Source organism: Meriones unguiculatus, chromosome 8 (genome assembly GCF_030254825.1).
Source record: "Meriones unguiculatus strain TT.TT164.6M chromosome 8, Bangor_MerUng_6.1, whole genome shotgun sequence".
NCBI classification, from domain to species: Eukaryota; Metazoa; Chordata; class Mammalia; order Rodentia; family Muridae; genus Meriones; species Meriones unguiculatus.
In genome coordinates this window covers 121,641,331-121,656,699 of record NC_083356.1, presented here as the reverse complement: position 1 = coordinate 121,656,699, position 15,369 = coordinate 121,641,331, and the positions used below count along the sequence as shown (strand labels likewise).

Sequence of the window (15,369 nt, the reverse complement as noted above, 5' to 3'; positions counted from 1 at the left end):
TGGATACCGGTGCCTAACAAAATGACCGAGGATCAAATCAAAGCACAAAGAAAAAAGGTGTCTTTTTGTTTCACAGGTTCAATCCATAATTGGTGCCATTGATTTTGGACCTGTGGTTTGGCAGCCTAGTATGGCAAAAAAAAAAAAAAAAAAAAAAAAAAAAAAAAATCATACAGTAGAACAGAACTGCACACGACATGGCACAGATGTGAAAGAAAAAAGGGACGAACATCTCACAGTATTGTCCAAGGGTGCATTTCCAAGGACCTCAACCTTCCATCAGACCCCCTTTTAAAGATTTCACCACTTCCTGATTGCCCCGAGCACTTAGCACACATCCAAATGATGCCAATACTTTTTTCTCTGGTGTAACATCTCTAAGATACATCCAGGTCGGTTCAGGTATCTCTAGCTGATTCATTTTAGCTACAGCACAAAATTCAATAATGTATTTCTGCCAGGGAACTAGTAAAAGGGGGAACACTAAGTTACTGGGACCGGTGCATGAGTTATGAAGATAATACACGGCAGACGTCAGACACTGGGGAAACCTGGGCTGTAGGAAAGTGTGCCCAAATGCTGTTCCTCTCACCATTCAACACAGATTTATCAAGTGCCTATCATGTCCTTAAGCACCGTGCTTGACAGAAAAGACAGGAAATCAAACATGACCTGGTCCCTGCTCTCTAGTTGCTGACACACAAGCAATTAGAAATACGGTTTCCATCAGGAGAGACAATGCAACAGGCAAGGCATCATTAAATCCAATAAATTAAAAAAGGAACTACATAGCAATTTCGGCTATAGATTTAAACTTTTCTAAATACTGTACTGAGGAAATACTGTACTACAAGTCACATATACAAGCTTAGTATTAATAATTTAATAATCATACCACCCAAAGGCTTTTTTTTAAATACGGAACGCTTCGTGGCAAAATAGAATAGCTTCTTTTTTGGAAAAAAAAATATCACAAGTTAAATGAAAAAAATACTAGGAATGTGTTTTAAAATGCACTTGAAATACTTTGGCAGCTTTTTTAATAAAACTTTAAGCAAGATTAGTGGGAAATTACCTTAACATGACAGACGCGTGAACAAACACTTCAAGCAAGCATCAAGGTAAGTACCGATGGCCATCTAACCAAGAGGAAGGCTGCTCTGACGCTCACCACCTTTTGGATGTTTCAATGGTAGGTTAGAGAGAAACGAAAGGGGCTGGGGAGGTGGTTCAGAGAGAGAGAGAGCACTTACCTAGTACACACGAGGCCGGAGCCTCATCCCAGCACTAATGGATGAAATGATATGCTTTAACAAAGAACAGAATAGGTACTGCTTAAGAAGCATTCAGACATCACTTCCTGTGATGGTTAAGTTTTGTCAGCTTGACAACTCAGGAGCACTGGGGGACGACAGTCTCAAGACAGATTGCCTGCCTAGGGTTTGCCTGTGGACCGGTTTATAAGAGGTTACCTTAATTAAGCCCATTGATGTGGGAGGGTCATGAAAAGCTATGAAACTGTCGGAGGGAATAAGAAGGCATGGTAGTCAGCAAGCACACGGAAGTCATGGCACCTCTGAGGTTGTAAGTGCAGAAAGGACTTCTGGACTTGGGCTCAAAATTGCTGCTGCTGGTTCTGCTACATGTCAGCTTCTGTGACTGAGTCAATGCACTCTCTCCCCTCCTTCCCCTGAAAGAAGAGAATTAAAGTCCTTGCCATAGGATCAAACCAGAAGAGTTTGACACTGCTCCCCAAAATAAATGGCAATGTCGTTGGCCAGTCTAACAAGTTTAAGGTGTTGTTATTGCAATCATTAAAAGACACCAACAGTTATTAACTCCCTGCCTGTATTAGTTGCTTTTCTGTTGCTGTGATAAAAAAAAAAAAAAAAAAAATTACAATACCCTGACCTGACAAAAACTAAGTTTGGGAAGAGTTTATTTGGGCTTACGGTTCCAGACCGGATACAGTCCATCTTAGCACGGAAAGCATGGCAGCAGGAGGATGTGGCCAGGCTGGCAGTCAGGAAGCAGACTGATCACACTTCACCCGCACACAGGAAGTAGACAGAGACCAGGAAATAGAGCCCAGCTGTAAAACTGCAAAGCCTGCCTCCCAAGTGACACACTTCCATTCCTCCAGCAGGGCTCCACTTCCTGAAGTTTCTGTAACCCTCCCAAACAGTAATATTAGCTGGCAACCAAGTGTTCAAACACAGGAACCAGAGGGGGACGTTTCACAGTCAGACCACGGCAGTAGCGCAGAAGAGTATCTGAATCACAGACGAGGACCTGAATGCCTGCAGACATGTCTGTCCAGCCTTCCCTCTATAGACATCTGCAAGATGTATTTGTTTGGTCTTTGTTCTTTTGGTTCACCAAATATTGGCTCTTTAAAACCATGTTAATTCGTTGCTGAAAGTGATGTATTTCGTATAAGGACTTTGAGTCTAAACTCTTCTTGTGAAACCACATTTGACAATCCTGGTGGCCAGACCATTTAGAAAGGAATCGAAATACCCATTTCCCATGTCCTCCACTACTGCCATTTCTCTTAAACCCTGCCCAGTTCATTCTGGCTATGGAGGAATGATCTTGTGATACTTGGTTACATCAATAATTTAGCATTACTAATAATGCATCAATATTTGCAAAAAAAAAAAAAAAACAAACAAACCATTCTGTCCACACTGGAGCAGTTCACTGTTTTTCTTGTTCATAATGTCACTCTGATCCAGTTATATTTCAGTACACTTTCTTTTTTATTTTTATCACATATTATTTATTTATTTATTTGGAGACAGGTGAGGGGCACATGGGTCCCACAGTACATTAGCGGATATCAGAAGACAATTTTGGGGAGTCAGCTCTCTCCTTCGATCACGTGGCTCCCAGGGGTCAAAGGTTGGTCCCGCTTGGTAGCAAGCACCTCCACGCGCTGAGCCATCTTGCTGGCTCACAGAACACTTCTCAAAAAATGGCTCAAGTCGGTGCATGGTTGGGTCTGTACCCCTTAGGGCCCCCCTTCTCTGAGAAGAAGGAGAAGGGGGGACGGGGGCAGGACTGGGAGGAGAGGAAAAAGAGGGCTGGGCTCAGGGGGTAAAGTGATTAAATTAAAAAAAGATCTTTTGAGACCGATAGAAGAGAAAATGACTCACATCATAGTTATCAAACTGAGAAATTGTTATAACCCCAGATGCGCCCCCATCGTATCCTCCAAGAGAAAATCGCTTGTTAACAGCATCGCGGAAAGGAAGAGTTTCGTCTTAACAGGAAACCAGGAATCCCCTCGGGGTTTTCAGGCACCAGGAGGAATACTGTCTTCTCGGGCCCTTTGTGCCCTGAAAGCCCCTTGACATTGTCCGGCGATACAGAAGGAGGGAGGAATAAATAGCCTGAGATGACAACATAAGCTTCACCCCCCGCCAACACGGTAGCACAACTGTTGACTTTCTCCACGATCCGATAGGATTTGGCGCAGCTCATGGACTTTCATGTCTTCGCAATATCAAGGGAGAAAAACGCCGAAACAGCTCATCATGCAAGGAAGGTAAGTGTCAGGCATAGGTCATTAGAGTTCCCGCGGCACTAATTGCTGAGTTCTGTCTGTGCCTTTCATCTTCAAAGGACCCACAGGTAATAATCACTGGGAGCAAGAGTCCCTCAAATCGGGCAACGTGGCTGTTAAGACTCAGCGCGGGGCGGGCAGTTGAAAGAGCCAGGTCTGCCAAGGCTGCGATATGCCGGCTTTCATCTGCAAAAAAGCCAGACAGGCTACTTTGAACAATAAAGGTTTTGGGTAAAAACATACATGGTAATAAGAACAATGGGATGTCAAGATGAGCTATGTATAATTAGGTTCTTTAATCCCGGCGCAAGGGAGGCAGGAACAGGTATATTTCTGTGAGTTCAAAGGTCAGCCAGGGCTACACAGTGAGACCCTATCTCAAAAATAAATAAATAAAAATAAGCAAACAAACAAACAAAAAAAGAAAACCAAGGAGAAAACCTTCATAATCTTGGTTTGGTGTTCAGTGTTTACATTAATAGCAAAATATGATAAATTGGACTTTATCAAAATTTAAAAGTTTTGTTTTGTGATGGATACCGTTAGGAGTACGAAAGCTAGGGAAATATTTATAAGTCACATGCTTGGTAAAGAGTCACATCCAGAATATACAAATAACCCATAAAAACTAAACAATACAAAACTAAACAACCTCATTTAAATATAGGGAAAAATCTAAATGGATGCCTCAACAGGGAATATTAGGATGGCAATTAACCCACGAAAGGGTGCTTAATCACACGGATCCTCAGGGAGATGGAAATTAGCTGCTCCTACACACCTACTTGAATAGTCAACCTCCCCAAAACAGCTGAGGGTGTAGATCAGTGGTACAGCAATTGCCTAGGCTCAAAGCACTCGGTTGACTCCTTGACGACGACACCAACAACCAACGACACACACACGCACAAAGTGATAAACAGCAAATGTTGCTGAGGGTGCAGAGTGACGGGGTTGCTCACCTCTTGCAAGTGGACTGGTTTCCATAAATGATTTACATAAGTCAGTACAGCCATTTCGTCCAGTATCTTTCTTCCCCATCTCCTTCCTCCTCCTTTTTTTTAGGTATGGTCTCGCTAGTATCCGTAGCAGATGACTTGGAGCTTGCTATGTAAGCCAGCTGACTGCAGACTCACTGCAGACTCCCAGAGTTCCGCTTGCATCTCCTGTTGCCTCTGTGGTGCTGGGATTGAAGGCATGAGCCACCACACCTGGTTCAAGTAAAGCTACTTATTTTTTTTTTTCTTGTTTAACATGTGTGAGTGTTTTGCCTTGGTGTAGATACGTGCACCACATGCGTGCCTGGTGCCTGAGGTGGAGGAGGGTGTTGGGTCCCCTGGAGCTGGAGTTCCTCATGGCTGTGAGCTATCACATGGGTGTTGGAAGTTGAACTTGGCTTCTCTGCAAGAACAAGTGCTCTTAACTGCTGAGCCGTCTGTCCAGCCCCAAGGATAGACACTTTAAAAGACAGCTTCTGTCTGGAGAGATGGCCAAGCCGTTAAGAGCACTGGCTGCTCTTCTAGAGGACCCAGGGTTTGATTCCCAAGACCCACATGGCAGCTCACATTCGTCTGTAATTCCAGATCCAGGGAATGTGACACCCTCTCTGGCCTACTTGGCACCAAGCAAGGAAGTGTTATGCAGATGGGAATGCACAAAAACAAACAAACAAACAAACCCCAAACACATAAAATACAAAGAGAGTCTGCAGTTGTTTCTAAAGTTAAATACACACTTAGCCAAATAGAACCCCCCCCAAAAAATCTATCCTTCATTTTAACTCAAGTGAATGAAAAAGTGTGTCCACACCAAAACATGTACATGATTTCGATGGCAGCTTCATTGATGAATAAACAAAACAAGACTGGAAACTATGTATCCTTCAACAGGTGAATGGCAAGGCAAAATAAACACATCCACAGAGCAGAATGCCAGTCAGTGATAAGCATGCAATAGAGTTCACAGAGTATTGATTTTTTGCTTGACTGTATGCACCATTCCTTTTAAGGCATGGTCTCAAATAACTCAGGGTGGTCTCGAACTTGCTGAACAGCTGAGGATGACCTTGAACTCCCTAACTCTACCTCCCAAGTGCTGAGATTACAGGTGCATGCCACCATACCAGGCTTTTCTTTCGCTTTGTCTCCTTTTTAAAAGAAAATCGTTTATGTATTGGTTAACTAATATTAAGACAGGGTCTCTATAGCCCAGTCTGTCCTCAGATTCACTATGCAGCCTAACCTGGCCTTGAACTTTTCCTCCTGCTTCCTCCACCTCGAAAACCACTATGTTAAAGGTATTAGCATCTGGCTTCACACATGGATCTTAAGTGAATTTTTCGAAATAAAAGAAACCAGACCTAAAAGGCTATGTGTTGGATGGTGCTAGTCTGGAAAAGGCAAAATTATGAAAGTATAAGGATAGAAGAAAGATTAGTGGTTCCACACAGTTAAAGGGAGGAGTGATTAGGCAGGAGACACAGGTACAACTCAGGCGACAAAGCCTGCCATTTTTCACTCCACCAGCAAAGAATAACAGTGCTGAGTATAAAATAAGCAGACTTGGGGCCATTTGGACATAAATAAATGACAAAGAGAAAACTTCCCTACAGAACTTTAGATAATTTAATCACATAATGTCTCTTCGCCCAGCATGTACGCTCCTCACTCCTTGAGGGCGTCTAGACACGGTGACTTGCTTCCTTGGGAAAGAGTAAATAGTGACTTCCTAGTAACCAGACAGGACAGCATATGGAGTAGTTTAATAACCTGGAACGCCCCTGGGCTTGGGGGATGAACGGAGCCCTCTTCTATAATGCATTTGGCAGCTTAGGACCCTTACCCGCATGTACGATGCACACACGCACACACACACACACACCCTCACACCCTCTCCTAGCAAAGTTTCTCAAAACAGAGGACACTCTCCTACATCAAGCAACATGCACACCTCGCTCCGAACAAAGAACCAACTTCCTCCTCACCTCAGCAACTGTCAGTCACGGTTTCTATTCAATCCCGCTTTAGTGCTTCCTTCAGGCAGGAGGTTAGGGAAGCCAGTCCAGTCTAAATCGGCTTAGGGGGTACAACGGCAGTAGGACAAAATTGTCTTCTACATGAAATTTTAGGGAGAATCTCCTATTTACCGTATTTTCCTATGCATAATTGGGCATGTGTATAACTGAACTCAGATGCACCATGGGAAGGGGCTTGTCAATCAACACAGAGAACCACCCAGCACTACAACCCTTAGCAACCAGACAAGTACTTTTTTTGAACCCCATAAAAGGAAGCCTCCAATCAGAGCCTTTGAGCATTGTCACGTGGCTGCAGACACTCTTGGCAGCGTATTTCTCTCTGATTTGTACCATGCCTTCGCTTTTGAATAGTTGCATTGCTGCTCTGTAAATCTGTGTGTGTGCCTTTGCTTCAATCCTTGTATAAGAAACGGAGAACCTGCAAGCTCCTGGTCTGGAGTCTGACTGTCAGAACCATAAAGGCAGACAGCGTTGTAAAGTGGGTGGGTAACATGGCCAACAGGAACCCAGGTTCACAGCACAGAATCCTGATACAACGGAGAGCACGGACTTCCCTTCTCTAGTGTAGTTCGGGAGAACCCGTAACCCCGGTCTAATCATGAGAAAAACAGCAGACATGCTCAAATGGAATATATGCTTTAAAATGTCTGAGCAAGGCTTTTTGAAACTGTCGTGGTCATGAAAAATGGGGAAGCTTAAGGCATAGTCACAAGCCAGAGAAGACAAAAGGACGTGGGACCAATAACTGTGATATAGGTTGTGAAACGGGAAAATGTGGAAAAAAGCATAGGCTTCAGTTCATGATGTAAATGCGGGATTCCTGGGGTTAACAAAAGCTCGATGTTGACATAAGATTAACAATCGGAAAAACAGTGCAGAGCACGTGGGAACTGTGTGTACTGTCCACGACTTTTCTGTGACTTTAAGAACAGTTCCAAGATAACAGCTTGCTCCAAAAATAAATAAACGAGCCAAGCATGGTAGCACACTCCTCTCACCTTGGGAGGCTGAGGCACAACTGTGAGTTCAAGACCCGCCTGAGCTGCACAGTGACTTCCAAATCAGCTTGAGCTACACACTGAGACTTTGCCTCATGAAATAAATAACCTTGACAATAAGGAACAATCAAAGGAACACGAGAAGATCAGTACAATCTGAGTCTGATGACCATTCAGTTTCCCACGGGATCCATCCTGTGTGTTAAATCAGCTCAGGTTTATTCGGCATTGCTTTAGTAAGGAGGTTCTCAAGCTTGCTGCGTGTCAGAATCACCAGAAACTCACCTCTAAAGCACGCTGACTTTTACATTTTTCTAGTTCCTGATAACCACCCAGGGTAGAAAGCCAACCCTCTATCGCTCCCTATTAACATTGCACTCACACCAACCAGCACCCCTTCAACGCTGCTTCCTGAGAAGCTGTTTTCTGTCAGTCCTCTGTCACCACCACACACGCAGGCGAACACCAGCCACAGCTGTCATTCTAATATGCAAATCCGTGAACATTGTGTTTCTCTTTGCATTTGCCAGTTCCCAGACAGCAATCTGTTCATCAGCTCAGCCCAGCTCTCACTCTCCTGCGTTCTATGGGGCAGAAATCCTGATAAAATGCCACTTCCTGGGATCCTTGTTAATCGGAGTTAGGCATTACCTGAAGGTCATAAGTTCTCCTGTGACCCAGGCAGTGGTGGCTGGACTCCTGTGGGGTTAACATGACTATTTTGCTAAGTAGCAAAGCAGACTACATTAGGAAGGGGTTGCCTGTGAAATGACCCCCTTATCTGATCCACTCAGGAAGGGTTGCTGTCCATACATCGGGAGCCAGCTGTTCCCAGGTTATGGGCAGGGAGATAAGGCTGCATTCATCAATATGATGAAAAGCAGCCCTTTCATCATGAGCTACTTATTCATGATAATTCAGAATTAACCAAACCCAGATGCAACTTGTGAATGCTGGTTCTACAGAAGTAAATTGCTTCTGGTCTGATTGGTTTTAGCCTGTGGGTATTTGTTTTTTTTGTTTGTTTGTTTCATTTTTTGCTGGACCTCACTTTTCTGCTGCCTGTGATGTTTCAAAATGCCAGCTTGCCTGCAGCAGATTCTTACTCAGACTGTGACCAGTGCAGACAGTAATTCCCCATGTGTTCTCCTCCACCACGTAACATTTATTTACATTAGCTTTGGCAGCATCCTTGGGATCTTATTCTTTGCCTTCCATTTAAGCCTATTTCCCAGCTAAATGAAGAAGGCAAACTGGTACCAGGAACAGGAGTGATGGTTATATTTTTTCAAATTCTCAACTCTCTGCCTCACTTGCTAGTAAGTGCCACTGAAGACATAATAGATGTTTTGGCGAGGCAGAAAGAGGAGCCAGAGTAACTGTGAAGCTATTCTGAACACGCAGTTAGTTCAAATCGATCATATTTTAAATGTACTTATTTGGGAAAGTAAGAGATGGAAGCAGGGAATTTGCACACGCTAACACTAACTGACAAATACTAACAGTACATTCGCAATCTAAAAGTGAACAGATGCAATCATACTGCACCCCCTCCATACTCTAACACTGAGCTACATCCCTGTTCCCCCCCCCCCATAGGATTCTTAGCTCAGGAGAAAGACAAGCCTGCGGTGATGACCATGGTCTTACCAGAAATGAAAGATCTACCTGTTCCAAGAACACAGAATGAGAGAGAGCTGCTCTGAACTGAGGGGTGAAGAAATTCATTCAAAATGGGCCATGAAAGACAGGGTTTCTCTTCCTACAAATGCAGAGAACTGCGTGGATAAGCCAGATAAACACTGGGAGTCAGAAGGGAGATCATGTCTATTCTTGTTTTCTTGGACTTTCCTCTTGCCGTGGAGTTGATTTGCCCTCATCCTTCTCCTCCTGCTGCTGCTCTGATTCCTTCACTCACATTGAAAGTTTCCAAGCTTTCATCATGGACTAGGGACCAGCAGCTCCCTAGGAACCTTCCTGGCTTCTGGCAGCAGACTGGGACCACTGAAGCATCCTGCCTTGTGGATGGAGTGACCACTGCTTGTCAACCCCTTGTGAGAGACAGCCATCATGGGACTACACTAATTGTTGAGACATTTAGTGTTCAGGACCAAATGACTACTGAGTTCTCACTCTTAGGAGTGATTCTTCTCTGGTTACTCTTTTAATCCAACGTATTTATATATGTGCACATATATCCAAATTTACATAAAAATATATATTCCAATTTAATACCCGGTCTCCTGATTCTGTTTCTCTAGAAAAAACTGACAAAAAACAGCTGGGCTTGCTTATGGTCTACCAAAGATCCACTGCTGGAGTCTGCAAACTGTGGCGAATATTTAAGAAAAACTGGTCCAACCCCCTCCCGTCTTTGTCTGTCTGCCTATCTGTCTGTCTGTCTGTCTGTCTGTCTGTCTCTCTCTCTCTCTCTCATTCCTTGAAGCAGGGTCTCTATGACCGTGGAGCTAGGCTGGCAGCCAGCAAGCCCCTGAGATCTTTCTGTCTCTGCTTCCTGCCATAATGGACTCCTGCAGCAGTGGACGGGCTTTTTATGTGGATTCTGGAGGTCTGCGCTCAGGTCTTTCTACTCATGAAGCAAACGCTTTCACCCACTGAGCCATTTCCCGACCCCTAATCTAAAACTTTGCCAACTTAGCATATCGGCACCATGAAGTAGATTATGAACTGCCCAGCAGGATAAGATCATTATCAACAAACCCACTCGTTATATTCATTGTCTTGTATTAAATATGTATTCACTGTATTAGTGGCCAGGCATTCTGGTAAATATTAGCAACATGGAGCCAACTCCACTGCACTCCCTGCTCTTGAGAAGCTGCCTGACTGAGCTTTCATTTATTCAATTATGTGCTTGTCAGACCTTCTATGGATATGATAATTGGTTTATTAGCAGCAAAGAGAGAAATGGTATTTCATCTTCAACTTTTAAAGAAAAAAATATTATTTAAAAAGGCATTCCGTGAGCATTATAGAATATAAAACCAGCCAAGACAAAAACAAACAAAATTTCTGTTACCACTCAGAGGTCAATACTCTGAGCCCTTGGTCCATATCATCCCAGATAGTCATATGTAGAGGAACGAGCTAATATTTACTTTATTTTTTAAAAATGATTTCATATGCCTATAGGCTCAGCCTGTCTTCTAGACAGCTCCCCCCAATAATTAACTTTCCTTTCATAAAAATAAATATTTCTCTTCTAAGCCTGATACTTTAACAACCATATTCAAGTTTCTCCAGTTGAACCCAAAATGCCCTTTACAAGCCAGGCATGGTGGCATATCTCAGCTACTCAAGCGCTGAGGCAGGAGGGTCCCTGAAAATCAGAGATTTAAAACTAATCAGAAAAACACAAGATCCCAGCTCAAAACAAAACACACCAGAGCATTGCCTTTACAGCTAATTGGTCAATTTCTTAAAAAAAAAAAAAAAAAGCTGTGGTGTGTGTGTGTGTGTGTGTGTGTGTTTACCAGGAAACCAGAAGAGGCCGAACTGAAGTTATAAATGTTATAAACAGCCTGATGTGGCTTCTGGGATCTGAACTCCCATTTACATGACTGAGCAGCAAACACTTTGAAGCTTCCTCTCCCAGGAATTTTTTCAGATTGGCCTTCTGTTAGCTTTTTACCACAGGACAAAACACCTCAGATAATTAAAGGAAGAAAGATTTATTTGGCTTGTGGTTTCAGTTCATAGTTACTGGCGCCCTTATTTGGGGGCAAAACCGTTCATCTCCGGGCAGATGTGAAGCAAAGAAAGGAAGGAAGGGGCAGGGTCCTAGTATCTACTTTAAGGGTAAGCCCCAGTGAACCTCCACTTGACCCCATCTCTTAAAGGTTCCTACACCTCCACGGGCTAATGGCCAGGCCTTTGAGCACTGGAGCCTTTCGTTCCTCTGTCCTTTAAGCTGGACCATCTAACTGAAGGTGTGTGTGGGTAACTTATTAAAAATCAATTGGGATCAGAATCCTTCGCCCTCAATGGTAGTTTACATTGCCAAATGCTGAAGGCAGCTAATTGGATGGCACCTGGATAGCACACCATCACCGGGAGTCAAACTGACCCTTGTATCTGGTAGTGGGGGAGCAAAAGGATCAGACTTTGCTACTTAAGAGAGGTGCGTTGGGGCAACAGGCAAAATTCCAAGGAAATCCAACCTTGCTTCCCTCTCTGGCGTAGCTCCGAAGTGTTCTATGAGGACAAGGAGAAAAACAACAAAACTTGGGACAGATGTTATTTCAGAGAACACCATTCTTTATAAAACAACAACAACAAAAAAAAACTAAAAGTGAGCGGAGAATACTTGATATTTCCAACCCAAGAAAGCCACTGCGAACTACCCTCAGGTATACAATCTTATTAAACAAGGCTTAAAACAACCCGAATGCCCGGCATGTTTGGCGTTTGTTCCCTTTCTTTTCTGCCTCTGGCCGCCAGGAGGCGCTGCAACCCAGCAACCTCTTTGCCGGGAACGCTCGAAGCGCTCCTAGATGAGTCTTGTCTGCTCCGGACCCCCGTAGCCCGGCGTCGAGCTCGAAGCTGTACTTCCGCTTTCTCGCGCGCCCTCCTAGGTTCCTCCCCGTCCGCCGCCCGCCGGCCCGCCCCGTGCCGTTCTCGTCGGCTCCCGGAAGGGGGCGCTGTTTGCGGCGTCGCTGCGGCCCTGGCTGCCCGGCGACGATCTCCCGGCGGGCTGTGCGGCCCGGCTCGGGCGGCTGCGAGTGCCACGTCCCAAGTGCTACGCGGAGTCGCGGAGCGGGCGGTGCGCGAGGCGGAGCAGCGCTGAGCCGGCCGGGCCGTACGGATCGCCCGCCGCCATGGGCTCCTCGCAGAGCGTCGAGATCCCGGGCGGCGGCACGGAGGGCTACCACGTCTTACGGGTAAGGGCTGCGGGGCCGGAGGCCTGGGGGACGCCGGGGCGGCCAGGCCCGAGACCGCGGAGCGTCCTGGGCGCGGCTGCCGGCGACGTGGCCCGGGGACCCGCCACCCTGGCTCCCGGCCCTCCGCATGGCCTCGCCGCGCCCTGACCCGAGCCTCGGAGTTGGGAAGAGCAGGGGCCACACCGCCTCCCGCGGGGCCGGAGCCCGTGCCTGGGTTCCCGGGGACGGTAGCCGGCCGAGCCACAGACCAAGCGGGGGTGCCACGGCAGGTGTCGGTTTCCCCTCGGCGCCCCCTGGGTGTTTGGAAAGGCCACCTGGGCAGGAAAAGGCGGCCAAATGGCCTCCAACTAGATTTGCCGGACTTGAATTTACTTGATATTTGATAGGACTTTTCCGTTCCGGGTCGCTCCTGACCCTTCCAGATCTCTTCAACATTTCCTGGAGGAGAGGAACTTCCGTTCTTGTTCCCAAAATGAAAAAGGGAGATTAAGGTTTAGGTCAGTCTAGTAAAAAGTCACTGGGAGGAACGTTTCCAAAATAACCAAGTTTGATAGGGGAACACAGCGTCAGATACCAGAGGGCAAAGACACATCCTCTTTGTGAATGGTCCTTTTCCTCCTGCAACCAGGAATGCGGTGACACCTGTGTGAGTGCTTAACATGAACTGTGAACAGAGTGGCCTCAGTCTGCCTCGCCATTTAGGGAAAGTACAGTGTCAAAAGGTGTTAGGTTCCCAAGCAAGACAATCTTCCCCGAGAGTGTGCTTGCTACCTTCATTTTCTGCCCTGGGTCTCATGTTCTGAATGAGATAACATTCTAAAGTAACCCACATCCTTTCTGATGGCCTCTCCGTTCCACCCAGCTTCTCTAAACCCGGCTCTTGCTAGGTAGGTTAGTTTGTTTTTCCATGGTGTTTCTCCATAAGCGGTTTTACTTTCCTATTCCCTTCAACCGACCAAACTCCTAAATCCCACACTAATAGGGAAAATAGGAAGAGAACTGCCTCATCCAGGATTCAGAAGACAACTGATAGCAGTGCTTTTTATTTACTTGTTTATTTATTTAAAATCTGGTCTGATTTTGAGTTGTCTCTTGTGAGGTATGTTATCCTGTTACTAGCTGATTCTCAGGAGTGGCAGACCGTGGCCATGAATCCTTAGGGAACTGTAGTATTTTTTGTAATGATAAACACCAGGGAAACCTAGAAAGCCACATTAGTGTTAATGAGTAGGGGAAAAAGCCTTTAGGGTCTTAAGAGACAAATCTTAATGTCAACAGGACTCCGGTTTAATGACCTCATTCCTCTGGAAGAGTATGTTTTCTTTATAGGTGCGCTTCTAAGGATTTCTGTGTGAACATAGTCAGTAGGACGGATATGTCACTGCTCTCTTTCCAGAGTTTTAGAAGTGTAAGGGGCCTCAGTTACCAGTCTGCATCTGGAGCACAAATGTTGCAAAATAGGAAATTATTCTGGAGAGGGTTTTTATCAAAGGGAGCTTCTGTGATCATGTCATGAGGATTTCATAACCCTTTCCCTAATCCTGTCACTCATCTTTTTTAACCTCTACTTTCAGAGGAAAGAGAACTATTTTCTTCCTTCCCTCTGTTACTGTCTAAGCGGATGGGGGGACACAACACTATAGAATACTGAACTTGTGAACCAGTGTGTCTGCGGCAAGAAAATCCCGAGATAAACTCACACGTTTGAACTGATCTAATTTCATTTTCTTTGATAACCAGTTCACCGGCCATGTACATGTCAGTGGCAAAAACCCCATTCACTGTTCTGATGCCCGTACCTGCTGCTGTCTTACTATTACTTCCGGAGTCCACATGATAACGTAAACTCTCCATTGAGAGACTGTTTTCAGTGCTTACTGTTCAGTTCTGCTTTACAACTCTTCGACAAGCTGAAACAGATCCAGCAATGCTCTAAGCGGTATTGTGTATTTCTGGCTTCCGGTCTGTGCTATTAGGTGTTCTATATTCTGCCTTCCTGCCTGGTTCAGTGCAGTTGTGATCACATTATATATTCAGCTTGTTATCCTGCGGTGACTATCCACCGCAGGAGTTTCTCGTGGCCAGCCAGTGTGTTTTATGCGTACAGAAGCATCTCTTCCCATCCCTGCCGTGTTTTCCTCAGGTCTCTGCTTCTTTGTGTTCTCACTGGGTTCATATGATACATACTGTGAAGTAACTTTGAGGATCATTGACTTGAGCTTCATAGGAGCATGGGGTTAGCTAGCACCTCCTGGTGTTGAACACAGATTTTCTGGTCTTTTAAAAGGATATGCTGAGAACCTTAAGTTCTTTCTTTCTTTTCTTTTTTTTCCTCTTTTTTTTTTTCCCTAGCCAGGGTTTCTCTGTATAGCCTTGGCGGTCCTGGACTTGCTTTGTAGACTAGGCTGGCCTTGAACTCACAGAGATAATAATGCCTGCCTCTGCCTCCTGAGCGCTGGGATTAAAAACATGCACCACAAAAAAATAAAATAAAATAATAAAAATAAAATTAAAGAAATGCACCACTGCCCTGTACCTTAACTACACTTAAAGTATACATTTTCAAAATTACAGAATTTTAATGTTCTGTAAATACTGATCTTTGCTTTCCTAAGTCGCTGTGTTATCTCTTCTTTAGAGCGCATTTATGCAAGTTTCAAGATAAAACAAAGTTACCTATAATTGTATTGTCTAAAAGCAAATACTGGTGGAGCATTTGTCTTTTTATTTTCCTGTCCTTTACCTGGGCCCTCTTTGAGTGATCTGGCATAATCAAGTAGAGTGTGGGCAAAATATGTATTAGAGCAGGGCGTGGTTAGCCCCACCCATAATGCAGCAGTTGTAAGGTAAGGCAGGATTGCCAAA

The 15,369-nt window shown here is 44.9% G+C and overlaps 1 protein-coding gene and 1 long non-coding RNA gene across 2 annotated transcripts in view; one reads left to right on the top strand and one right to left on the bottom strand.

Annotated features, from left to right (window-relative positions):
* Positions 1-1,070: 1,070 nt before the first annotated feature.
* Positions 1,071-6,731, bottom strand: LOC132656072 (uncharacterized). The gene is made up of 3 exons (XR_009594019.1): positions 6,552-6,731; positions 4,531-4,779; positions 1,071-3,754 (listed from the first exon to the last, which is right to left on the bottom strand). It is a non-coding gene; the product is annotated as an uncharacterized LOC132656072 (long non-coding RNA).
* Positions 6,732-12,255: 5,524 nt separating this feature from the next.
* Positions 12,256-15,369, top strand: part of Gorasp2 (golgi reassembly stacking protein 2) — a 31,635-nt gene continuing 28,521 nt past the window's right edge. Inside the window, exon 1 of the mRNA XM_021639223.2 lies at positions 12,256-12,504. Within this exon, the coding sequence (XP_021494898.1) occupies positions 12,442-12,504 (63 nt within the window). The 5' untranslated portion in view covers positions 12,256-12,441. The remainder of the gene's footprint in view (positions 12,505-15,369) is intronic.